General features: G+C 36.5%; 1 protein-coding gene across 1 annotated transcript in view; it reads left to right on the plus strand.

The window, feature by feature from the left end:
• Positions 1-25741, plus strand: part of DYRK1A (dual-specificity tyrosine-(Y)-phosphorylation regulated kinase 1A) — a 27174-nt gene continuing 1433 nt past the window's right edge. Inside the window, exons 1-10 of the mRNA XM_009891365.1 lie at positions 1-52; positions 6329-6534; positions 16226-16318; positions 17181-17369; positions 18130-18277; positions 20925-21211; positions 23645-23791; positions 24161-24301; positions 24599-24905; positions 25251-25375. Of these exons, the coding sequence (XP_009889667.1) occupies positions 1-52; positions 6329-6534; positions 16226-16318; positions 17181-17369; positions 18130-18277; positions 20925-21211; positions 23645-23791; positions 24161-24301; positions 24599-24905; positions 25251-25375 (1695 nt within the window). The remainder of the gene's footprint in view (positions 53-6328; positions 6535-16225; positions 16319-17180; positions 17370-18129; positions 18278-20924; positions 21212-23644; positions 23792-24160; positions 24302-24598; positions 24906-25250; positions 25376-25741) is intronic.

Consider the following 25741-nt stretch of genomic DNA (forward strand, 5'->3'; position numbering starts at 1 on the left):
ATGAAATCAAGATCTGTGGCTGCACTGGAGGATGCTTTTGTCCGTCTTGAAGGCAAGCTTGTATAACTCACGGGGTCAGAAGTGTTACAATGGTCCTTTTTTGGGTTTAATTTTTAAGTGTGAAATAAGTAGGTATGAAGAAGTATTAAGGAAATGTCACTTTTTTTAATGTTCTAGTGACTTTAATGTCTGAGTTTGTCTCCTTTTTTATCCCTTGATATAAGTATACTGAAATAGAATACTTAGAACCATGAGACAGTGACCAAGAGAGTCACATACATCCTTTGAGAAGCAGGGTATGTATTTAATGAGTTGGGTGACAGAAATGCAGAGAAACTATCTCATTGCTATGGGGATGTTCAGATGCAGTCTCCCATGACAGAGGAGCGGATCTAACAACTCCCTGATTCAAAAAAAGAAATCCTGTCTCTTACTTTGTGCCGACATTTGTGGCATAGAATCACAGAACTGTTGAGGCCAGAAGGGACCTCTGGAGGTCAACTAGTTGAACCTCCCCCTGCTCAAGCAGGGCCATCTAGAGCTGGTTGCCTGGGTCTGTGCCCAGCTGGGTTTTGAGTATTTCCCAGGATGTGTAATCCATAGCTTCTCTGGGCAAGCTGTGCCAGTGCTCAGTCAGTGACTGTGGGAAAGGCTGTAGCATGGCTTCCAATTTCATTAGACATCAGTCAGTCTTGTCCAGAGAATAGACTTCACAATGGCCCACCTGTAGGGAAGACTTCAGTTGAAATGTTCATATCCGTAGATACCAAATTTAAATGACCTCAATACACAATTTTTTTTTTGAAACAGTGATCCACTCTTGGGGTGGCACACTGTCACCTGCTACTCTTTACAGTCAATGGGTGAATATTTGTGTCTTGCTTTGTGTTAAAAGCAGAAGGCCAGCAATGCATTGCACCACTTGGTTACCTTACGATACTTATTTGGGGAGGAGGTAGTGTTTAAATGAGTTCTGTAGACTGATGTCAAAATGGGAATAGCAGAATCTAAAATGGATGAGGTAGGAAATTGAATTTTGAAACTGCATTGAGTTTTTAAAAATCTTTGCAAAATTGTACCGAAATTTTTTCTATAGTAGTAACTATCATCAGTAACTACCATTCAGTAACTACCATCTCAAGTAATTTTTCTACTTTGAGATACTAATTTTTTTGATACTTGGAAAAGTCATTTAAGACAAACTTATTTTGAATCAGAGAAGTACATCCGATCTTCACCAAATAAACAAGTATATTCTTGAACTTAGGCTCTTCCACTGTGTTAAGATGATGCTTTAAAGAAAGAAAACCTACCTTCTTCCATATGATAGAGCAATCCATTTTTGCAGTATCTGTATTTTCAGATAGTTCTGAGTTATGAACCTCTTTTGAGGTTATAATTTAAGTTTTTTCTATCATCACATTTATGCTATTGGCCCTCTTTTAAGCATTTTCTTCTGGTTAGCAGTGGTTTGCTCATACAGTAGTGTTGCATTCTGTTAATGCTCACTGCTTCCTCACTTGTTACTTTCCAGAGACAGTAAATTTACAAAAGTCAAGAAGTTACTGTTGTTATATTTTGCTTATATTATGGTGTATGGAATGTCACTAATGAAACAGTATTCTGAACAGCTTCACTTTAAAAGAGCTGTTACATTCATGACTGTAGAAAAGGGACATACACTCTCAACGCTGAAATAAGGGATGCCTTCTGTAGTGGGACCTTTATAACAAGTTCTGATTTAATCTCATCGCAGGCAAATAAAGGTTTGTTGTAAACCGTGAAAACTTAAACTGTAAACATACATAAACCTGTGTATTTTTATGCCATTCCCTGAACTAACACATTAGATAAGGCCCATTCGTAAGATAATCTCTTCCATTAATGTACTTCATGCATAAAGATCTTGGCATACTTTATGTTTTCTGTCACTTTGTTTCCTTCCCAAGGTGCTTCACAACATGTAATCATTTGAACTTACAGTGGTTAGAAAGGAATATTGATGATTGACTAGACCTTGTTCCTTAGATGTTTCTGTCCTGTAGAATTTATGGTTGTGGCGCGGTAACGAGCTCCTGTGGATTTTAGTACTCCCATGGTGGCAAGGAGATCACTTACTTTTTTGAATGTCTAGAGCTCTCCAAATGAGCTTCGGCCACCAGGGGCTTTGTGAACCTCAATTAATGGATGTACACAAATGTTTCTATTTCTATAGCTGACTGACTCCTCGGCCTAAAACCAAAGGAGGTCAGCATTGTTGTTCTAGCCAATTCTTCTTTCTCCTTTCATTCCTTCCTAACATGTCACTGGGTGTTTTTTGGCTCGTAATATAAGTTATGAGTGTTCTCTTGGGATTAGTTGTACTGGGGTAGGATTGCAGGTGTCATGGAACAAAGTCCGAAATGTGGCAAGGGCAGGTATTTCATCAGGGACCATAACTTGAGCATTACTTGTTTTTGTTGATAGCTAAGGCTGTTTTCAGCAAGAGAAGTCTGTGACATTGTGTGTCTCCGTTTCAGTGACAGTAAGAAATAGTAAAGATGAAAACTACTTGGCAACTGATCCTTTGACCCAGGTAGCTCTTGCTTATTGCTAACATGGTTAAGCGTGGATACCACCATCTTCACAGAGACTATCAAAATGCCTTTCTATTTGGTATAAGAACATGCTGTGTGAGCCAGCCAGTTTCCATCCATCTATTTGTAACAAACTTCAGGTCATGACACTCTAGTGAGGATCTTGTGTTTAGTAATGTCCTTATTTCTGAGATTCAGTGCTGCTCTGTGAAATTGATTTATGTTTGTACCAAAGAACAATGGTTTATAAAAAGTTTCTTGTTGGATACAATCACGTATGTTGACATCATAGGTTGTGTATGACTTGCCTCCAAGCAAATAGGAAAAGGTTTGTTAATCACAAACATTGAATCTTCAAAAAGGTGTTAACTTATTTTATTCATTCAATTTATTCGTCAAACTGTGGTCCTTGGAAAAACTTTCTTTGTGATTCTTCAGTCCAATCGCCTTGTTATAAATCATGAAGCTCTTTTCTGGGGCGTTGCTGTTGAATTAACTGAGTTGGTCCAACTGACCATCGTCAGTTTGGAAGACCAGGAAAGCTGCAGCCTCATTGTCCTGCCTAGTGGACTGAGGAGAGAAAGGGTGTGCAAGTGTCAAAAGTTTAAAGATGAAGGGAAACATTAATATTTTGATTGTTCTTTTGTGAGATAATTATAATTCTAATCCTTTCCTACTTTTCTTCTTTTCTTTTTTTTTTAATTGTGTGTAGTGCATTAAGTTCATCCTCAGATTTGTTGTTATCTTTTGAGTGAGTGTCAGAAGATACTATGAAATCAACTTGTAAATGAGAACTCCATGCTACCAGGATTTTTTTGTGTATATATGTGAGCTTTCTGCTTTTTTAGGGACATGTGCAAGTGCAGAATTTTTTAAAATAAAATTGGGGTTTATTAAGTTATCTCATTTGCTAGGTATCTAGTATACTATTGGGAAACTGTGGCCTGGGGTAAAAAAAATATAAGAAATAAAACTTTTAAAGTAATTGGCTCTACAGTTTAGAATTAATGGTATTTCTGACTATCTGATTTAGATATTGTTTTGACTTTTAATTCAGTCACCATAATGTTGCTAAATGAGATTATTTTTTCTGCAGGTTAAGCAGAAAATCAGAAGAAATTAAAAGAGCAGAAAGTAGACATACCAAATAATGTCTTATGTGTGTTCACCCATTCTTAGAGGAGTGCTCAGTATATCTTGAAAAGTAAACGTACACTAAATTTACCAAGTTGTATAGATGGAAGATCAACTCTGATTCTCTAGTAGAAATTGAGTTTAGATCTTAAGAAAATACAGTAGGGAGGAAAAAAAAATATATCCAGTTTTTACATGATCTGATATAATATATATAAGGGAACCAAATATGTATATATAAAGGAACCATGATATCTTTGAGAGAGATCAGCTGATGCATTGGAATCTTTGCACATATTTTCCCCCTGTATTTAAATGTGAATTTTTGAAGTTCATAATACATAATTTTAAATTTAAAAAAGGCGGCAACAATCTGTTGCCCAATTCATAGGTGAACATAAGATGTTACTTGGAATGAAAACAGAAAAAGATGCAAGCATTTTAAAACTTTTACACTCAGATATTTATTTTCACTGTATCTTTAAATGTTGGAGGACAGTTTCACTTTCCGAGTTTACTAGGATCTGTATTTCTGTTAAAAATCACAAAGCAGTTTTTAATGGACATTTTACTGGAGTTAGAGTAATTTTCTGTGCAATGTTAGGTTGAATTAGCTTATAATGGTTTGAGGTCAGGAATTTCTTTATTTTATTTTATTTCCACTTGTAAGGTCATCTTGATACTTTATCATGTTACCAGAGGCACCATAATGCACACAAAAAAGGGAGTTTTCATATATCATAGTTACGTTGTGAAAGTTTTGGGGTATTTTTGGTTTAATTTGTTTGTTTCTGTGGTGGTTTTTGTTGTGTGGTTTTTTTGTGTTTTTTTTTTTTTTTAAGTAAAATGTTTGAAGATTTAATGAAACATTGTGAAAATATGTGGGTGCTTGTGGGCAACCAGTTCATTTTCTGAAGCAGTTTGTTGTGTTAGTCTTTCAGTAGTACTGAATTGTAACACTGGAGAAAAATACCAGTCGTCTGTCAGTGGGTATTTCACGGCACAATTTTAGTACACCTCTTTGAAAGTCATAGTGATTATACTATATATAGGCTTTCTTATTTATAGCTGTTTGAATATTATTTTGACTTCTTTTAGTGAATGTATTTTTCTAAAAAAAAACATGATCTCAATGTAAACTAGTGTTTGATTTCATCCCACATGGTTTTCCTGCTGCCCTGATAGGTGCTGAGTCAATGACGCAGTATCATTGTCAGTATTTCATTTTTTTCTTAACTTAGAATAGGTAGCAAATTGAGCAGTCAGTTATTTTTACGAAAATCAAATTGATGGGTGGTGTTCATCTACTGTTTTCTACTGATTGTATTTTCTTGCAAGGTTTCGATTGTAAAGGAAATGGGGATTTCCCTTGCTGGTTAAGGTGCTTGATTATTTCGCATCTTGCTTCTAAATTTGATCTTTGCCAATAATCGTGGTTCCAGATTTCGGCTTCTGATTTCACACATACTCCTTCGGTGGCAATGTTGGCTTCAGTGTGCCTGGCTACTTGTCCCATCCTGCTCTGACTCTCTATGTTGTGCCAACATGGCATCCATTTAGAGAACTTCCCACCTCTGGCAGAGTCAGCAGAATGCTAAAGGATGGATATTAAATGTGGAACATGCTAAACTTTCATTAGCAAAGAGAGAAAGACAAATTGTACTTTAATCTGTCTTCCACTGTTAGAAGACAATGAAGATACAAGTAGACTATGGACCAATTAAGTGCCATCTGACAGATGTCTGAAACAAGATTTGAGAGGTGCGGGATCTGTCCCAGTTAGAGGCAGATTCTGTGCCTGTGGAATTTGGCATTTTTCAGGATGTTACGGAATCCAGTACTTCGGCCATACAGTTTGGCATTCTCCTGCAACTTGACACCAAGTGTTTAGTTTGTCTCTCGCTTGGCAGTTGCTCTGCAGTTGCTTCTTGCAGTCTGATTTCACCTTCCCAAAAAAGGAATTAATTCAAATTGCAGTGCTTGCTACCTATAACTTTATGAAACTCAGTAGTAGGAGTCAGGAAGCCGAGTTGAAGTACAGTGTGCATTGGAAGATGGGTGGAAGTTAAAAATGTAGTCTAGTAAGCTAAGCAGTTTCTAGGAAGGCATAAACATTGAGGCCAGGGAAGATGAGCTGCTGAGGCTGGGCGCTACCTTTGCTTTTCTTTTGGTACAGAAAGTTGTTGTGAGAAACCTTGAAAGGCAGAACTTGTGTGTTTTTCTGGCTTTCATGGAATCCATCCACAAAATTCTTATCTTTGAAAATAACCTCTGTCAAATTCCGTTTGAGTTATGACACATAGGTGAAGATGTTAGAAGAGGGATGTTACAGATAAATAGGAATAAACGATTAATAAGTAAGTTGTCACAGTGAAATGGGAATCATAGAATGGGTAGAGTTGGAAAGGACCTTCAAGATCATCTAGTGCCAACTAGAAGAAGCACTTCAGCTAGGTAATCCTTACATGAGGATGATTTCTGAGTGCATTGTGTATGAAAACTCTTGTGTGTGTTAAAATGGTGAAACTATTAGTGTTTCTAAGCTCTGTAAGCTAGGGTAACTGAGGTAAATATTTTCAAGCCATTACCTACATTAAAAACTCACGTTGTCTTTGCAGGAGGAGAGACTTCAGCATGCAAACCTTCATCTGTTCGGCTTGCACCATCGTTTTCATTCCATGCTACTGGCCTTCAGATGGCTGGACAGATGTCCCATTCGCATCAGCAGTACAGTGATCGTCGGCAGCAGAACATAAATGACCAACAGGTTTCTTCTGCCTTATATGCTGAACAGCTTGAGCCACCTGTATTATTAACAAACCAGGTAAGCGATAACAAAAAAGTCATTGTAGATGAAATAATTATTTTTCTAAATATATTATACACCCATAAATTACAAGATCAGGGAATATGTTTTTGTGGGATTTGTTGTTTGGGTTTTGCTTTGTTTTTTTTTTTTAATTAATTAACTCCTGACTCTTTGAGGATGGGTGGATTAATAAGTTTCTGGAAGTTGTTTTTAAACATCCGGTACGTATTTATTGTGATTATTCTACTTTTAACATTTTTGAGATGAGAGGGGAGAAAGATTGTCTAAGTGGAGGTTTGGAAAGAGATTTTAATAATAGTTGTTTGTTTTTTGATGTTAGAATGTGATTCCATTATTATGGGTTCTAATGGACAGTTCTAATGCAGAGTTACTGGTTAGTGTATTTGAAATAGAGAGTTTTGTACAGTAGATACTTTTTATTAAGGAAGATACACTTTTTTTAAAAAAAAGCAAAATCTAAAGCTATGCTATCATTGGGGGTTTACTACTAATAATTTATTACATACTATTGCAAGGAGGTAAAATGAACACAGGGATTATGATGATTACGGATGCTTTTGAGCTGTCAAGATCACTGTTTCCTCCTTACTGCTTCTGAGTTGCTAGAACTCCTAAAGTAGCTTCCTAACTAATAGTCCTAGGTGGCTAGCCACAAGAGCTAGTATTGCTCTGTGTAAGAGATAATTCTGTTTCTTTCCTAAAAATGGCATAGCCCAGTTGTGGAGACATGAACACAGATAGGTTTAAAAGCTTAAAATCCAGAAGTCTGTAAGTCAGAGCTTCAAAATTTGATGCAGGCTTAAAGAAGATGGTGAGTGAAGTCTTTTACTGCTACCAGATTCAGGTCTGTTCTTGTGTTCAATATGGCTTCGATAGAAAAATCTACAGTACCATCAAGAGATGCTCTGTTGGTATTCTTCTGTAGGAAGGCACTTACGCAGAAAGAGGGAAGGTTTAAAGAGGATGAGAATGGTAAAGCTAAGTGCCAGGATATTTGACACTAGGATTTGGAGACCTGTAATGAGTAGGGCTCTGGTGAAGTGAAAGGAGCTGGCCAAGGGTGATTTTACTTTCATGAGCGCCACTCAGTAGTAAGAGTAAATCTGCTCATGTATGATAGTATTTAGCGTCAGAAATCTACACAGGTATTTTATATGACTTTTTTTAGGCTAAAGGTCCCCCAAAACCTCCACAATGAGGTTAGTGAATCAGTCTGCCAATTAAGAAAAGTTGCTGTGTTCCTTAAACCTTTCAAGATACTTACCTAAGCATCACAATCTGGCATCACATTTATGAGCTTTAGTGTATATTAGTGTTTGGTTGTTCATGTTTTCAAACCAAAAAGGAAAATCAAGGAACTTCAGGATTGTCACCATCTGTTGCTGGTTTTGGTCACAATGGCTTTAAAATGGTAGCTGAAGTATAGTTTTTGGAGCATAGCCAAGAATTGTTGACCAAAAAATGCAGCCCACTGAGATGAAGATGTTAAATGTAAGGATGAAGCTGTGGTTGACTCTGGAAAGTTATCCATATGAAGAAGTGATCAGCTCGCCACCTTGATAATGGCAGTCAAGTTGTCTTTGCACCACTAACACTATTTTAGAATCAATGTTTTTATTTTTCAAGTTGCATCTTGTTTTTTCTGCATTGTAGCTTCTTTCTTCCTGTTTTACTGCAATTGCATTGTCAAAGTCTTTATAGTCCTCTGCCTAAGCAGCTCAGAATTGTTACTCCTTTATCCTTTGTCAGCTGCTTTCAGCACCCTTGACTTTGATGGTGGGCAACTTTTTAAAGTCTTCTTACTACTTGCCTTTCGTGACTCTTTCCTTCTTTGAGTTCTTTTGCTTCTCCCATTAACAAGTCCCATAAAGAGTTCTCACCAGATTCCAGGTTGGTATGGAGGTTCTATATGAGCCTCTCTTGGGCTGTCTCAATTGCTTTTTGCCTTTGCACTGCACTTCTGTTTCATCTTACCTGCAAAACCAAATCCAGGTAACATCTTTATGCTAATGAGTCAGATCATCTTCTCTAGACCTTGTCTCTGTGCAGGAAAATTTTCTTGTTATTTCTATTTCAATAGCCCTTTTGTCCGCTCTAGTTCATCTTGTTTAAAACATAACTCTTATTCTTTTTTTCTTCTTATAAAAGCCGTGATTCTCTGTTGTTGAAGCCTTAGTGCTGTCTTACGTTTCTCCATTGCTGTGGACTACCATCTTGCCTTTCGCTCCAGGAATAATCTGCATACCATCCAGGTTTTCATGTCTAAATGATACATCATACAGATTTTTTCTTTTATGACATTTCTACAGGAATCCTCTTTATTCAAGGTATTGCCTTGAATATGCTGCAACTTGTTCCTCTCTGTCCTTGATAAAAGCAGCTCTGTCCTGTATATGTCAATTCTGAAAAACTCTCATAGAGATAATTTTCTGAACCATCCTTGTGTGGTTGTTTCATTCCTCTGTTGGAATCCCACCACTAGTTCTTTCTGTTACGTGCTTGTTTGTTATTAAGGGTTGTAACACCAGACTAACCTTTCAGTAATGGCAAACTCTTCAGTCACATAAGGTGACATACTTCTGTGTTTGCAAGTACGTATGGTTAAGAAGACCATGTTTTCAGCTTGGGCAGCAAAAGGACTAGGCTGAGTGTTGTAGAAGGCTTATTAGATTGCTCTAATAGCCATAAAAAATAGGAAGAAGAAAAAGGTGACTTCTGGCAGATGCAGGAAGTGTATTTCTTAAAGGGTAGATCCTTTTAATGCAATTTCTTACATCTAGTGAAACAGATGAGAAGTTGGGTCTCTGAGCTTCAGTTTCCCATCATTTCCTAATACAACAGTAGTTGTCAGCAGCCTGGACGATTGGGTCAGCTTTGGTGCTTACTGGTTTCAACAGCCTACCAGTAGCCCATTTGGGTGCAAGCATCCAACAGTTGATTAACAGCGAGTTGCCAGCCCCTTTGCTCCCAAGAGCGCTCCATTACCTTGTTGATTCAGTAGCCAGATGGGTCAACGAGGCAGGGATCTCCCAGGGTCGGTAGTGGTTGTGCTGGAGCTGCCAGGCAAAATTCTTTCCCGAGCTCCAGCCACCATCTGCTGGCCAGAGTGCCGAATTGCATTGCCAGCCTTGCTGCAAGGCGGTGCTCTGCGTAGGCAAATTGCCTTTTGCTAGGAAGGTTTGTCCTCTCCTCTCTGAAATACTCCGTCGTTTCAGTAAACTCGCTTCTGTTAAATAATTCGCGGAGCAGGTTAGTGTATCACTGAGTGCCTCTTTCATTGATGGAATCGAGAATACAAGTGTTACAAAGGTTACTTTCTTGATGGCTAAATTTGCTGAAATTTGTAAACAGAATATTTTTTCTGAATCCACACAAAAATGACTTGCTTGAAAATAAAAGCCAGGATGAAGCCTCAGCTTTTGGAATGCTGACGTTTTATAGGAATAATAGATATGAAGTAGTTCCCCCCAAAAGTAAATTTCTTCAGGCTGCAGCAAGACACACAAGGATACTGCTTGTCAGTTGCTAAGAGTAGCTGTTAAGTTTTAGCATGTAGAACAGCAGCGTTTTCTGTCATTTTGATAAATAGCAAAGATGATCTGCCTTATTATGTTTTTTTCAGGTTATTTTTGTGTCTGTCTTTTTACTGAGGACTGACTCCTTTTTTGGAGGAGTATTGTCTTGTTCAAGTTCCATAATGATTTTCATTCATAACCAAATAATGGGGAAGCTTGGGCTTGAATGTTAATTTGTTGGTTTTATTCCCACTCTGTCCTTCTTGTTTTTTGATTTGTAATGGCTTGCAGACCATATTCGGGTATTTTATGAATCATTTGCAGTAGCAGATTAAAGGTTCGGAGACAGTAATGACAATTTATATTAAAGTTATAAATTATGTGTATTTATATTATACGTAGCCCTTAAAATATTATTTATGTAATCTTCTCTTGCACCTATTGCTTTTGGGCTATGGTGGCCAAAACTTACTCATCTCAGCATTGGCAAGAAACAAATAACAGGAAGATACTTCAAAGCCAACCAGATTGCTTTGTTTTTCACTTATTTATGAGGTTTTAAATTACAGTTAAAAACTTCCAGCTCTGTCTTTTTCTTTTTTTTCTTCAGTAGTCAGGCTTAAGGCTTTTGTTTCCCGAAAACTGCTGGATTGTAAGGGTTTACTTTAAATCTGTGATTCACCATTGCCTGGCCTGCTGGCAGGATGGGGTCATGCTCTTGGTTGTGTGGTCTCACCTCTCTGACAAGTGCCAGAGCCAGCTTCAGGAAGGCAGTAAGACCGTGTGGCCTAGAGTGAACAGAATAGATGAGATCTGTGGACCTTCTCTCCTTCAGCAGTAACAAACAGTAATATTTCTTTTTTTCCTGTTTCAACTGGTTGCATCTTTAGAGTTCAGCATAGCCTGATGTGAATAGAAGATAAGAGCTTAAAAAGTTTTCACAGCTTCAAACAAGTATTTCTTTTGTGCTGTGCTAATCTTTATCTTTGTCATAGATACTCAGATTGCCTGGAACTTTTTTCAGTTAAGTACAAAAAATTAGAAAATTCATTTACCTGTCAAAGAAGTTGAGGTGAGATTCCTGGGCAGATTTTGCTAAGAAATTCCAACAGTTCAGCTTTCATGAAGCACCTGGAATTAAAAGGTCAGGCTGACTGCTGAACATCTTTCTCTCTCTATGTATCTAATATCACGTATCACCTGCAAAATTCTAGGTTTTACTGAACATGTTGTCCAGAGATTTTATTGATTGCAACTAGATCATTGCAAAGTTAATGTGTTCTAGCAGGCAGTAGCAAGTCCTTAGTTCAGTTACTTTAGCTACCTAATCAGCAACATTATTATTGGTGATGGTCAAGCTTCATCGGACTCTGTGATGAATGTGAGCATGCAGTTCATTTCAGTAAAAGCATTTCTTTCACTTTCCATTTATCTTGGACATTATTTAGAAAAATATGTTTCTGCTCTGGCAACAAGAATTTCAGAGTGGGATTTTTCATTCCCTTTCTCTTATTTACCCCTGCTCCCCGCTACTTTTTTAAAATAATGTTTGGGCTGAATCAGGCAGGATGAAATCTTGGCAGATGACCTTTGTTTCCTTGCTGGTTTTATTTATTTATTTAATTTTAAACTTATCTGTTTCTTACTATTACTTTTATTCAGCAACCTTATTTATTTGGGGAAGGAAGCCAGAATAGAAGGGAAATACTCACAGGACGCAAGTCAGTGATTAAAGTAATTGGACTGAAATTCTGTCCCTACCTGCATATAGTTCTGACTCTGAGTACAGTCAGTTTGAAGAAGAGTCTTGGATTTCTCTGGCACATCTGCTTTTTCCTCTGGTCATTTTTCTAAAAAAATTTGAAGTTTGCTGTATATTATGGGGAAGTGGTACTGTGGCTTGTGGTTATAGCAATTAAACATCTGTTTTGTTGACCCACTGGAGACACCATCTATTATGTGGCTGCCCACCACGATATGGGATTACCGTCAACTTCCTATCCTGTATTGTTGTGATGCAAGAAGGGTTTTGAATAGCAAGGGGTGTAGGAGATGAGACTGGTCCATTCAGTACTTTAATATAGGACTCTATAAAATAGGTCATTGCAATTTGAATACTTGCTAAAAGTTACCCTTATAATAGAAAAATCTTCATTATTTATTCTGTTTGTAAAATGGAACGTGTACTATACACAAGTAGAATTTCTCTTTTTTATTTCTTCCTTTTTTTTAAATGAATGTGGATGGTGATGGATCTTTATTTAAAAAAAAAATCTGAATTAAAACATTCCATTAACAGAATATATGTATCTGCTCAGAATTTCCCGTAATCAAAATAAAATGCATTTAGTAAGGAACAGTGCCATCTGTTTTTTAGATAACAAAGCATATGTCTAAAGAGAGAGAAATGTTATCTGTTCCTTCATTCATTAAACCTCAAAGACTATACTAGTTAAAATAACATCCCTGAGTTAAAAGTCATAGTTTCCTTTAGACATGGTTTGTCTCAAATGTGTTGAGTACACGTAAGTGGGGCTCTCAGTTGCCTTTTTCTGTGTTTGATTCTTCTTTGTTTAGACTAGTTACAGGCTGCTTCTCAGCACTATGTTATGTGTGTTTGGTTAATAGGTAAGAAAATAAAATTTCAGTTCCTTACTTGCAGTGTAATTTTCATCGTGGTACCATCCCACGTAGCTGTACTGTTTGCATTGAGGCATAAGCGTGGACCAGTCAGAATGTGATGGGTATTTACTGACATGTATAATTGTAATGAAAGCAGTTTCTTGTCTCTGTCTTGAAAAACAAGCATGTCTTTTGATATTGTGTTCTGTCTTTGGGAAGATCTGAGGTTGCAGTGTTGCTGTCTGACCACCAGATAGAGACTGAAGCTTGTGCAATAGGATTTTTCTTTTTCTTTTCTTTTTTCTTTTTTTTTGTGGTCTTTTTTTTGTTGTTGTGGTCTTTTTTTTTTTTGTTGTTGTGGTTGAGCATTCTTTGAAGCTAAGAGGGAAATCAGTATTACCCCAATGATAAAGAATTTGGGTATTATCGTGTTACCGTATAAGATGGATAATGACCACTTTGCTCCAGAGTCTTCCATCATCAAGAAGAAGGGAACAATAGTCTCCAAAAGAATCTTGGAAAAAGAGGAGAATGTAACAAATTTTGCAATATAACAGGGGGAGGAAGAAGAGGTCAATTCTTTCTCCTCTCCCACCCAAAGCTTCATGAACCCAAGATAGCAAAATAGTACCTGTCAAAAAGTTCATACAGGTTAAAGTGTGTACTCAGGAATGTGTGACTATCTAAATGCACAATTAAAAGCACAATTTTCAAATAAGGTACCGGCTGCAAGGAACGTAGGGGTAGCCTGCGGAATTTTAATTATTTATGGTTAGGGAACAGCAACAAATTAGATTTTTTTTTTTTTTCCACAAGGCTGCTTATTTCAGAGTTGAAACTAGAAGATTTTTTTTTTAAGTAAGCAAGCAACTTTGATTTATAAATTGGAAAATAAACATGAATACTTGTCCGACAAATTCCCTTGCCAAATTCGAGCAACCTTATGTCTGAATAGTTGATCTGAACTATGGAGTTCTTCCACATTAGGCTCTTTCCTCAAAACTCATAACCTGCGTAACGAAGACCCTGTGCTGATCATGTCAGCCTAGGACAGAGGCTGGTCTCTACCAGTTTTCGCGCACTTCGGCATGGTTTCTTTTGCCAGCAAAATCTACCCATGTTCTGGTGTTCCAATAACCTCTTTAAGTCAGATTAAGAAATTTAAAAGAAATACTTGCATTTGAAAAGCCTGTAACAGTCACAGTGGGGATTAGGACTAGGTGCTGTTCAGCTGTTTAACAGTGCTGTGGGAGAGAACCAAAAGAGATCATATTTAGGTGTGATTTGTTTAATGGTTCATATTTGGCAGATGAAAGGAAGAAACAAAAATGTTTTGTAAATGTCAAATCCCTTGTTTAGGAAACTTCAGTTGCAAAATAGTTGTGCTTGTAATAAAAAAGAATTAAGGAATTAATTTGGTAAAACTCCTTAAGGGAAATTGATAGTAGTGGCCATATCCAAAAGTGAATTGACTGGAACAAACACCTAGGGCATGACTTGGATTAAAATTCCCTGAGGGAATTTTAACTGTATTGTATTGTCTGTGAGAAACATTCCCTAATCAAAAAGACCACAAATCAGCAATCTTGCAGGGGTGTAAAAGTGTTAAGTGGGCATATTTGGAGTGGTGTGCATCAAAGATTTAAATTGCCGTTTCTCCGGAGCCTTCGGCTCCAGTGGGTTTTGTACCTGTTGGGAGTCCCAGCCTCACGCAGATGCAGTAAGCTTACTGGAAGTGTCTTGCCTTTCCCCCCAGTTTTTAGCTGTCTCCCTTGTTCATGCTCTGTACTGTTCTCTTGCTCTTGCTCTCACTCTCCTTTTTCCCTCCGCCTCCATGTGTTCTGTGCATCCACCAGATGAGAGCGTGAGCTGAGCTTTCTAGTATGGTTCCTTGGGTACCTGAATTCAGGTCCGATTTCAGAAGCACAAACTCTCTTTATCAGTTCTGTTTGTAAGAATTATTTTGGGTCACTTACTTTATTTTTTTTTTTTTTTTTGTCATTGAGCAAAATACCCGAGCTATTTGCACCATTCTGAATATTAAGTAATACCATGAAAGACAGAACAGTTACACTTTTCCAGTTTGTTTATTAGTTCAGCACTACTGATATAAAAATCAGTTTCAGTATATTTGTTGATGGCTTATGCTCTTTCCTCAGCTCTGCAGGAGGTTACATATCAGTTTAGCTGTTAATTGGAGGCAGCAGGTGAAATTAAGCACTTGGAAGTGAAGAGAGTTATGAGAGTGAGTGTATTTGATGGCACGAGATGAGATAATGGGAGATGAGAGTTGTAAAGCTGAGTATGGTGGTGCTCGATCACCTAACCATCTTAATAATGAGTAAGGAAGTAGAAGAAGCTTTAGCATATATGAAACCAACTTTTGTCCAATGGTATTGCTTAAACTTGCCCTGTGGATTTCTGTCATTGGGAAGAGGGGATAGAGAGAGGCAGGCCAGGGGAGCAGTCCCACTAACCTCGCTGCTCTCTCCTAGCTCCCCATCTGACACTCTCACTGGGTGAGACAGAGAAGTTGCCAGAGCTTGTCTGGTGGTACAGTTGTGCTGTTAAGTGAATGCCTGCTGACCGGGTAGTCAGCTGTAGCCAAGTGAAGTAGTTCGCGACTTAATTTTTTCTGCCTTCACTGGGGATACTACTCACCTCCAGCTTGCCACTTGAAACTTTACCTTTTCAGGAACTTTATCTTCTGAGATTTCAAACAAATCTTAGGGAGGAATAGAAGTTGATTGGTAGATCCAGAATTTACATCGCGCGTGTGTGTGTAATAAAAAAGAGGCACGCAAATAATTTTATCACACCTAAGTCCTGTTTCTTCAGGAAACCAATAAAAAAATGGCCTGCTGTTGAAGATAGTTTTGTTCTAAATATAGTCAATTTTAGGAAAAACAAATGAGGAACATAAGTACATTTTCAGGGACATTGTTTTAAAACTTTGAAAGTAGGTATGGTGTTCATGTGCATGCTTTATATTTCTGTAGATTTTCTTTAGGATTTAGATTTAGGCTTGGGTATTGCACAGTATGGTAGGCCTGAGGTTGTTTTATTTGGAATTTAATACAGTTTTAATGTGGCAAACTGCTACAGTTTTCCAGTAGTTATTACTGTTAACTTCCACTTGTGGTTTTAATGCAACTATACATTAAATATGGTTACAGTTTATGTATCAGTCAGGAGGTAGAAGAGTAATGTCAGCAAGAGTCTCTGTTGTCAAAGGAGCTGTATTTATAACTGAGGGAAAAACTGTTTATTGGAATTAAGCCTGTTAGGCATAATTGTAGGAGAGGTTGGAATCTTGGGATTTATTTTTTTGTTTTGTGATAAATTAAATATATTAAAAAGTAACTTAACTAAACCACTAATTTCTTTTTATTCCTATATTTGTTTTTCTTTTTTTAACATTGGCTTAAAGAAAAAAACTGTTGCAATGAAATAGCTCATTTCTGTGAGGAATATCACAATTAAGTGTAGTAACTACGTTGTTAAAGTCCTAGGGTTTTTTTCTAAGTTATGATATGGTCATATTACAGAGGCGGATGCCCCAAACTTTCCGTGATCCAGCCACTGCTCCATTGAGGAAACTCTCCGTAGATTTGATCAAAACATACAAGCATATTAATGAGGTAACGGCTCCATCTGTCTTTGTAACGTGTATCGATACGAAGTTTTTGTTTACAATACATTATTAAGTGTATTTTCTATGGATAATCTCATGAAGAGATAAGAAAAATCAAGCTTTCTGTCTGTTGTTCACATCTCATTTGGGATCATGGATGTCATGCTTTCTGTCCAGTACATAGGAATTTTTTTTATCCTGGAGTTTATTTTTCTGTTATTTTATAAACGAACGTTGAGCTTTGCTATTGCATGGTAAGGAGATACGAGTGGCACAAACACTCTTTTAGCTCATGCTATAAACCTTTATGAATAAATCTAAGGTCTCTTATGGAAAATAGTGAAGTGTTTTGCCTAAAATATTTAAGTAAATATTATTGGCAAATGTAAAAATATAAAAGTTATGTGTTTAATATAGGAAAGCATCAGTTAGTTTCTAACTCTTTAGCAATTGTAGGGAATGTCAATGGATTTCTGCCGGGATTGCTGACTTCCTTGGAATTCTTCTTTTCCAGTCTTGTGGAAAGAGCAACTGATAACTGTTTTCCAGGCTGCTTACCGTTTTTAATTTTGCTGTGTGTATAGTGTACAGTGATGTATCTTTTCTTTTTGCACGTATGAACTCTAGGGATCAGTGTTATTTGTGCGTTTATTTAGCTCTGCTTTCTGAGTTTTTAAATTATTCATCAAGACTTTGCTTTGCTATAAGACTTGACTTCAAATAGAGTGATAGCAGGAGAGGATTGTTTATTTTTCCAGTAGTGGAAGTTGCATTTTAAAATCACAGGATTAGGTATGATGATGATAATAGCTGATTCTATTCTTTATTGAACGGATGTTGTAAAAAGTGCTCTTACTTTTCATGTTTAGGTTTACTATGCAAAAAAAAAACGGCGGCATCAGCAGGGCCAAGGAGATGATTCCAGTCACAAAAAGGAGAGAAAAGTTTACAATGATGGCTATGATGATGACAACTATGACTATATTGTAAAAAATGGGGAGAAGTGGATGGATCGTTATGAAATTGACTCTTTAATAGGCAAAGGATCCTTTGGACAGGTAATGTGAATGAGCTGAGCAACCCATAATTCATTTGAATCATAGTATGCATTTCATTTGAAGTGGTATTCCTCTTTCATTTTGAAATTAAACTAATTTTTCTTAATCCCGTTATACTGAGTGCCTGCTCAAGGCACTCATATTTTGTGCTGTTTCTTGTTACTACAGATAACATTTGAATATACTTTAGTATGTAGATCTGGTAAGGCATTTTGCAATGAGCAAATCCTCAGCCTTTTGCTGTCAGTTCACATTTTTAGCTGTTTGGCTTGGGTTTTTAAATTAAAACAGTAGTCTAGCGCTGGGGATTACCTATTACAAATGTTACTTAGTAACATTTGTTTTGACTTTTTGTAGCTGTAGCCAAGGCTTGAGAAAAAGGCTGGAAGGAGGATGGAGCTTTTCATTTGTTGCTTTTGTTAGTTTTTCTTGGATTCTGTCAGCCGTTTTACAGTATTGTTTTTGATGTTTTGATAATTGCATTTGGATATAATGCTTGCCTTAGTGAAGCCTCAGCGAAGCTCAATGAAGCCTCAGTTCTGTTTTGCGACATTACTGCAATAAATGTCACATGATCAATTGTGGCTTTATTGTAGTATCATGTAAGAGAAGAAACTTAAGAAAGGAAATATAACTGGAAAGAATAAAAGCTCTAATGTTTTCTCTGCATTCAGAAAGTGAAGAAAGATTAGAAAGCAAGCTTTACTGTATTTTGAAAGCTTGAGCGATTTTACTGATACATTTGACTTTTCTCTTGCAGGTTGTAAAGGCTTATGATCGAGTGGAACAGGAGTGGGTGGCTATCAAAATAATAAAAAACAAGAAGGCTTTCTTAAACCAAGCCCAGATTGAAGTGCGACTGCTTGAGCTTATGAACAAACATGACACTGAGATGAAGTACTATATAGGTATTTGAATAGTTATTCTTAATTTTTATTAATCAAATTATGAATATTTTAGATCTTGATATATTGTAGGTGGTTCTGGTGCTACAGAAGCAAAAGAATGATACAGCTTTTAAAATTATTAATATTATGTAGTGCAAATTTTCCACTTTGCTGTGCGACAGGACCAGATCCAGAAGAAGAATTTATGACATTATTTGGGATAAAAGGCTTGTTACTTTGTAGTGTTGAGATCTTTTGTAGAATTTTCTTTTTGCAGTTAATGATTTGGATGCCTGAAGAACATGCCGTGGACCGGCTTTTCCACAGAAGCTGTGATCTGTGGTAGCTTACATCTCTTTCACTACTTCAAATATATTTTAAGTGATCTCAGAACTGTCATGGATAAGAGCATGCATATTTAATGTAAACCAGCATTATGCAGTAGTTTTATGGCTAGCTTAATCATTATTTTTTGATTGTGTGTGTTTAAAAAGCTCAAAATTTTGTATAACAGAGCTGAGATAAGACTTGTGTAAATGTTAAGACTTAGTCATTTATAGCTCAGAAATATTCTAAAGCTTATAATTTTGACGGTTCCTGTAGATTGGAATGCTGTTCCCTTCACTTATTATAATGCTGCTTAAACTTTATAATAATGCCGAAATTAAGTCAGCTCATGTAAAAAGTTTATTAAATCCTGTCTATCCTCTGGAGTGAAGAATTAGGCAAAAAGACGATGGAAGGAAAGCAACAGCATGTTGTAAAGAGAGATGGAGAAGTATGAAAAAGAGTGATTAAGAAAATGGAACTGTTTTGAATGAATACCTTGTATTGCATGCTGTACAAAAGCTGACCATGGAAAACTGAGATCTCTAGGCACTTCACTGGAAAATATTTATAAGTATAGGAACAGTTGCTTATGAACATGCTTTTGCAACAAGACTTAGTTGAAGCATTCAGCATATTAATATAAAGAATAAATCTGTAGGATGTGGACAATTCACCCCCTCGTAGGCTTTCAGATAAATGATGCTGAGAATAGCTGAATAATGCTGAAAGCATTGCAAGTATTACAATATGTACCGTGTGATGTAAAATGTAGACTTAAGGGAGAACATGGTTAAATACACTATAGCCTGATTATTTTAGGACGTAAAGTTTAACTACTTACATTTCTGTCAGATGTCCTCTAGTGCTTTCAAACCTTCTGACTGGTTTCCTTCAGATCTAACACAAGTGTAAGAATGTGTTAAGGTCTTTAAGTATTATGAAAATTGGTGGCAGGAGAAGTGTTCAAATGTCATGTCTCCAGTGAAGGAAAAATATGGCAAGTTCAGCTCTTATCCAAACTATTTGAGCTATGTGATGGTTGCAGGTGGTACTAGCTGGACAGTAGCATGCTGGTAGTTATAAATCAGGTGGAGTAAGTGGTGATTCTAGTCAAGTCGGCAGGTCCAGCAAGCTTAGGTGGTGTGGGTAGAAATTGAAATCAAGTGTAGGAAGACCACAAGAACGTGAATAGGTGCTGATACTTTCATGGTGGGAGGAGAGTGGAAATATGGCAAAGATGAGAAAATAGAAAAGGTCTAGACAATGATGTATTGCAGGAATTTGGCATCAGGGTGGAAGCAAATGATGTTGTACAGGTAAGTTGTAAGGGACACGTGAAGAACTGGCCTATGATAATGGAGCAAAAAAATCCATAGGACACCAAGTAATGACCTTAATTGAAAGTCTGAATTCTCCTTGTGATAATACTGGTTCAAGATTTTATTATGACAAAAAGGGGAGTGTGTTGTTTTTTGTCTGAGGGATGAAGTATTTCTCCAGTTTCAACCTGAATGATTGACAGACTGGTAAACCCTGCTTGCCTCTAAACAGATTAATGCAATGAATTTTTCACCTATTTCATGAAAAAAATTGATTGGATTTGGACTGGATTGGTGGCTTCCATAAATTGAGATTATGCCTGATTGAAATGAATATAATGCCTTTCGGATATTGATCAGTTTTACTAATTGAAGTAATCCATTGAAGTCACGGCTTATAAATTGCAGTAATGTCTTAGTATATTTTAAATGAATCTGACAGTCAAATATTTTCTCTGTAAATGTAAGGGAAATTCCTGATACATAATTCAGTCTAAAGTGCGATATCTGCTTTACTGTTGAGAATGCTGCTGTATATGCACTTTTTTTCAAGTCTGCTTGGACTTGAATGCAATTTAGCTTTAGGAGGGTAGAGGAATGAACCGTCCCCTGAAAAAGCTCAAGCGTTCTGACAAACGTTGTGTTACGCACAGTTTGCACTTGTCTTTTTTGCTGTTATTTTTATTTACCCACAAGTGTGTTTGCCTTTGCTAATAGGAGAACGATACCTTATTTTGAAAAGCTATCCTTTCTATCCTTTAAATCATTTTTTTGGTTAATACAGCTTTAGTGAGTCACACCTGAGGACACTTCAGATGTGTAAAATGTCCCCTTTACCCTAGGCATGAGCAATATTTTGTAAATATCCATTGATCCAGAAAAAAACCCCACACTGTATTATCTTACTCACAGGTCAGCTTCCTATGTATTTATTAAAATATTTAAGCATTGTGTTGTAATTACTATTTAATATTTACCACACAGGATACGTGTTAATTATTTTCTTCCCCCTTTTAAAGTGCATTTGAAGCGCCACTTCATGTTCCGAAACCATCTCTGCTTAGTCTTTGAAATGCTGTCCTACAATCTGTATGATCTGTTGCGGAACACCAACTTCAGAGGTGTCTCATTGAACCTGACACGAAAATTTGCACAGCAAATGTGCACTGCACTGCTCTTTCTGGCGACTCCTGAACTTAGTATCATTCACTGTGACCTAAAACCTGAGAATATCCTGCTCTGTAACCCCAAACGAAGCGCTATCAAGATTGTTGATTTTGGCAGTTCGTGTCAACTTGGACAGAGGGTGAGTATTAGTAAAAATTCTTTTTATGCTTCTGTTGCATACATATGGAAAATTTAATATTTTTAAGTCATAATACCTAGATAGCTAATTTAAACTTTGTTAATGATGACTGAAATGAAATAGTAACAGATTTTACATAGAGTGTTAGAGATCAACAGTTCATAGGACCTTTAAATACGGATTTTAGTGCCATAGTAGATAAACTATCACCATAGTGATAAACTTTCCATCTTTCTTTTTTCCTTGGTTATGTTTTTATGCTATGTTAATGCAGAATGCATGAGCGTTTGATTGTAGAAGTCTGCAGTGCTATTAAATAAAACACTCTTTTATTTTTTTCTTATTCCATATGTATTACCCCTTCCACTTCACATCCTCTATTTAGTGTGCCTTGGAGATAAGATATTTGAGGATTGAGGCAGTGCAGTATCACTGCACTGCACTATAACCAGATACCGTTTATAACTAACCCATTTTTACAAACACTTTTTAGCAACTGTGGAAAGACTAAATTGAGCTTAGTGGTGCTATTACTATGAGTAAAGATGTGTATGTGCAAAGCATTTCCAGGATGAAGGGCCGAATTGCTTTCTGTCAACAGTTCTTCAGGTTAAGATAGATCTGTAATTTGTAATTATGACCCGTTATTCATGTACTTTGAAGATGAGTGCGTTTTTTGTTTGAGCTGTTAGAATCTGTTGAGCATAGTCAGTCCAACATAGCCAATTAGCTCTATATTTGCTTTAAGAAATGTTAAAATACATACAATAACTATTAATAAGATCATAAATAATTCTGCTTGGATGCCAAAGCTTGTTTTCTTTAGGAAAAGCTTTGAATCATATTCCTCAAGTGTTTGATTTGTACTGACAATTTACTCACTGAAAAGTTTATCAGGATGTCCTGTTCAGCTTGCGCCGTATAGTCCTAGTACAAAGAGACCCTTTCCTGGTGGAAAGAATTCTATTTGGCTGAGCAAATGACCACTTCTGTTCAGGGTACCTTTGCTTTAGTTGTTTGCACTGAAAACAAATTGTTAGTTAGAGAGTTAAGGAAGACTTTATACATAGAAGTTGAAAAAAGATTTTGAACCTTCACAGGTCTGTTTTGTACCTTTGGCAGTTTTACTTATAAGTTTGTGAATGATATCTTTCTGCTTTGAGAAAGCTTGATGTTAAAAAAACCAACCAAACCAACCAAAAAACCTCCCAATAATATGCAAAATTTGCAAAAGATATTAAGTATGACTACTAATACTGCAGATGGGATCATTATATGAGAAGAATTACGAAACTTCGTGGACCAACCTTAACAGAAGTCCCCTAATTCTTTCTTGTGGAGTTGGGACTGGCCAGTAGCACCTTGTTGCTTTTTCCAATAATAGGTTTGGGTAAGAATATTGAATATTGTATTGAAAGCAGTGGTGATACAGATATTTAGGTTAATAAAAGGACTTTTTGCTATAAAGTAGAAACTTTTCAGCCTGGGGTGATGGAAGACACCAGGAGGTGAAGTGAGATGTGGATTGTTTAGGTCAATAATAGGAAATTTTGAGATCTTACGAAACACAAATACAAACCCTAGTGTAATTACGCATTAAAGTTAACTTAAAAAGTGGTAAGGAAGTATCAGCACCTTTGTGGAAAGTGCTGGATAAAATTGCATGTTACTTAGAATATAAAGTATGGTTCTGTTTTGGGTATTTTTTTGTTTGGTTGTTTTTGGTTAACGGTTTCAGAGTTGGTTTGGGGTTTTTTTGTTAAGCTCTTTAGGGCTGGTTGGTTTGGTTGGTTGGTTGGCTTTTTCTTTAATATGCCTACATTTAAGCCAGTCTCCAGGTTTAGAATCTATCTTGATTTTCTTGAATTCTATCTTAAATTTTCTTTCTTGTGAAACGAGCAGGATAGTTGGGGGTGGAAGGAAGTTGCTTTTTCTAGTTGTTTACTAGTTCCTGGAATCACCTTATAATTTAATCTAATTTTCATCACATCCTAATTGTGGTTTTTGATCTTTTACTATCAGTTTTGTCTGAATATGATACCCATGTGGATTGTGGAATAGTTTTCTTAGGGTGATGCCAGACTCAATTTTTTTTGTGTGATTACCTGTAATTGCATGAGATTACACTCATCAACCCTAAAGTGTAAAATACTGTCATCATGAGTGAATCTGCACTTGTTTGGTTTTGGTTGTTTGTTTTTTGTTTTTTGTTTAGTGTGAATGCTAGTATTAATAAATACATAAATTAATAAATACATAAATTAACATTTACATATTTTTGTTAATGCAATATATAGATAACTTTTTACTGTCACTGATACCTTGGCTTTCCCTATACCAAAAATGTATTTCATGGTAGTTCTGTTTTGTAATACAGAGTCATAATAGTGCTCTTTGGATGCTGTGTATTACCTTTAGATGCTTTTCTTTCAGATATACCAATATATCCAGAGTCGTTTTTATCGATCACCAGAGGTGCTACTGGGAATGCCTTATGATCTTGCAATTGATATGTGGTCCCTTGGGTGTATTTTAGTTGAGATGCACACTGGAGAGCCTCTTTTTAGTGGGGCAAATGAGGTATGCAGCTATATTATGATACAAGTAATTTGATTTCATTTTTTCCTTCATTCTCACCATGACTTTAATCTGTTTAATGCATAAATTAGGGAAGTATAGTAATTCTAAAATGAATAAATGTCAATGGCAGCAATGTTTTGTCAGAACTCTAAATTGCCTGTTAATAATTTTCTGTTTCTGGGTCCCCTCCTCTTCCTCCTTATTCACTAATTTGTTTTGTACATATTGGATTTCTCATATAATCTAACAATTACTTTAGAACTTGTCTGGGTAGTTAATATTTGCTTCCCATATGACTAGAATCTCACTCTGTTACACTGCTCAGCTGTCTGTCATGTGTTCTTCACAAATATTCTTTATTTGGAACAGGTGGATCAAATGAATAAAATAGTGGAAGTTTTGGGGATACCACCTACCCACATCCTTGACCAAGCACCAAAAGCAAGAAAGTTCTTTGAGAAGTTGCCAGAGGGCACTTGGAACTTGAAGAAGACCAAAGATGGAAAAAGGGTAGGTTACATAACTAGAATGATAGTTGTCATGGACTGTTTCTTAAAAAAAAAAAAAAACCCAAACCCCAAAAAATGGTGAGATGTTACTTTGTTTTACATCTCACCTTACTGAAAATGTAGCTTTATTTTTATTATTGTTCCATGTTGTGAGACAGTTGATTAAGTATCATTTTCTGTAGTATTGAACAGTTTCTTACTTTTATTTTACTTACTTTCTTTTATGGCATGTTTAAAGTATGTACATCCAAGGCTTCATATATAACTTGACTTAAAGCAATTTCTGACTTTCCAACAGGAATACAAACCACCTGGAACTCGTAAACTTCACAATATACTAGGAGTTGAAACAGGAGGACCAGGTGGACGCCGTGCTGGGGAATCGGGTCATACTGTAGCTGACTACTTGAAGTTCAAAGACCTCATCTTAAGGATGCTTGATTATGACCCTAAGACACGAATTCAACCTTATTATGCCCTACAGCATAGTTTCTTCAAGAAAACAGCAGACGAAGGTACAAACACAAGTAACAGTGTGTCTACGAGTCCTGCCATGGAGCAGTCACAGTCTTCAGGAACCACCTCTAGTACATCTTCAAGCTCAGGTAAGTTTTTCTCAGTAACAGATAACAAAATTCTATTTCCTAATCACATCAAAGGAGTCTTTCCCAGATAAATGTTCTCTGTTCTTTTTTTTTCCTTTCTTTTTTTTTTTTTCCATTAAAAAACAAGTGTGTCAGTCATGCTCAAAAAAAAAAAAAAATTAATCATCTGGAACAGGTAACAGCTCCAACAAAAACTAAAAAGTAGATAAGCAAAAATGTGAGTGATTACCATAGGTCTTGTATTTTTACCTTGAAGCATTTTAAATATCTTCATGCTGTCATTGTTTTACAGCTTCCTTTAAATTTTGTGTCTCTTTAGTTACTGTGCATGTTACGATTTTACAGGTGGATCTTCTGGAACAAGCAACAGTGGAAGAGCACGGTCAGATCCTACACACCAGCATCGACATAGTGGTGGACACTTCACTGCTGCTGTTCAAGCGATGGACTGTGAAACACACAGCCCACAGGTATGCTTAAGTAGTGCTTTTGTCTGTTTGATTTATATGAATTTTCTGAGAATATTAAATCCCTAAAACTAATTAACACTTTCATTTAAAGACTAAAGTGGTTTAGACATGGAACTAGCCAACAGATTTGGTTTATTTTTTATCCCCCAGCTGTTTTATAGTCCTTTCTGTGTTAGGTGTGTCACTTAGGCAAAAGTACTCCAGGTAGCTGTAAACATTTCCTTAGATTCTGTAGAGCTTAAGGTTTTGTATCAGTAGCAGTAAGTCAGGTGGAGCTGTCAGTGCTTACTGTCAGTGCTTGTCAGGGCATAAGGGTACACACAACTATCCATCTTCCAACCCAGTGAAGAACTAGTTTGTACTTCA

Source organism: Charadrius vociferus, unplaced genomic scaffold (genome assembly GCF_000708025.1).
Source record: "Charadrius vociferus isolate BGI_N301 unplaced genomic scaffold, ASM70802v2 scaffold298, whole genome shotgun sequence".
NCBI classification, from domain to species: domain Eukaryota; kingdom Metazoa; phylum Chordata; class Aves; order Charadriiformes; family Charadriidae; genus Charadrius; species Charadrius vociferus.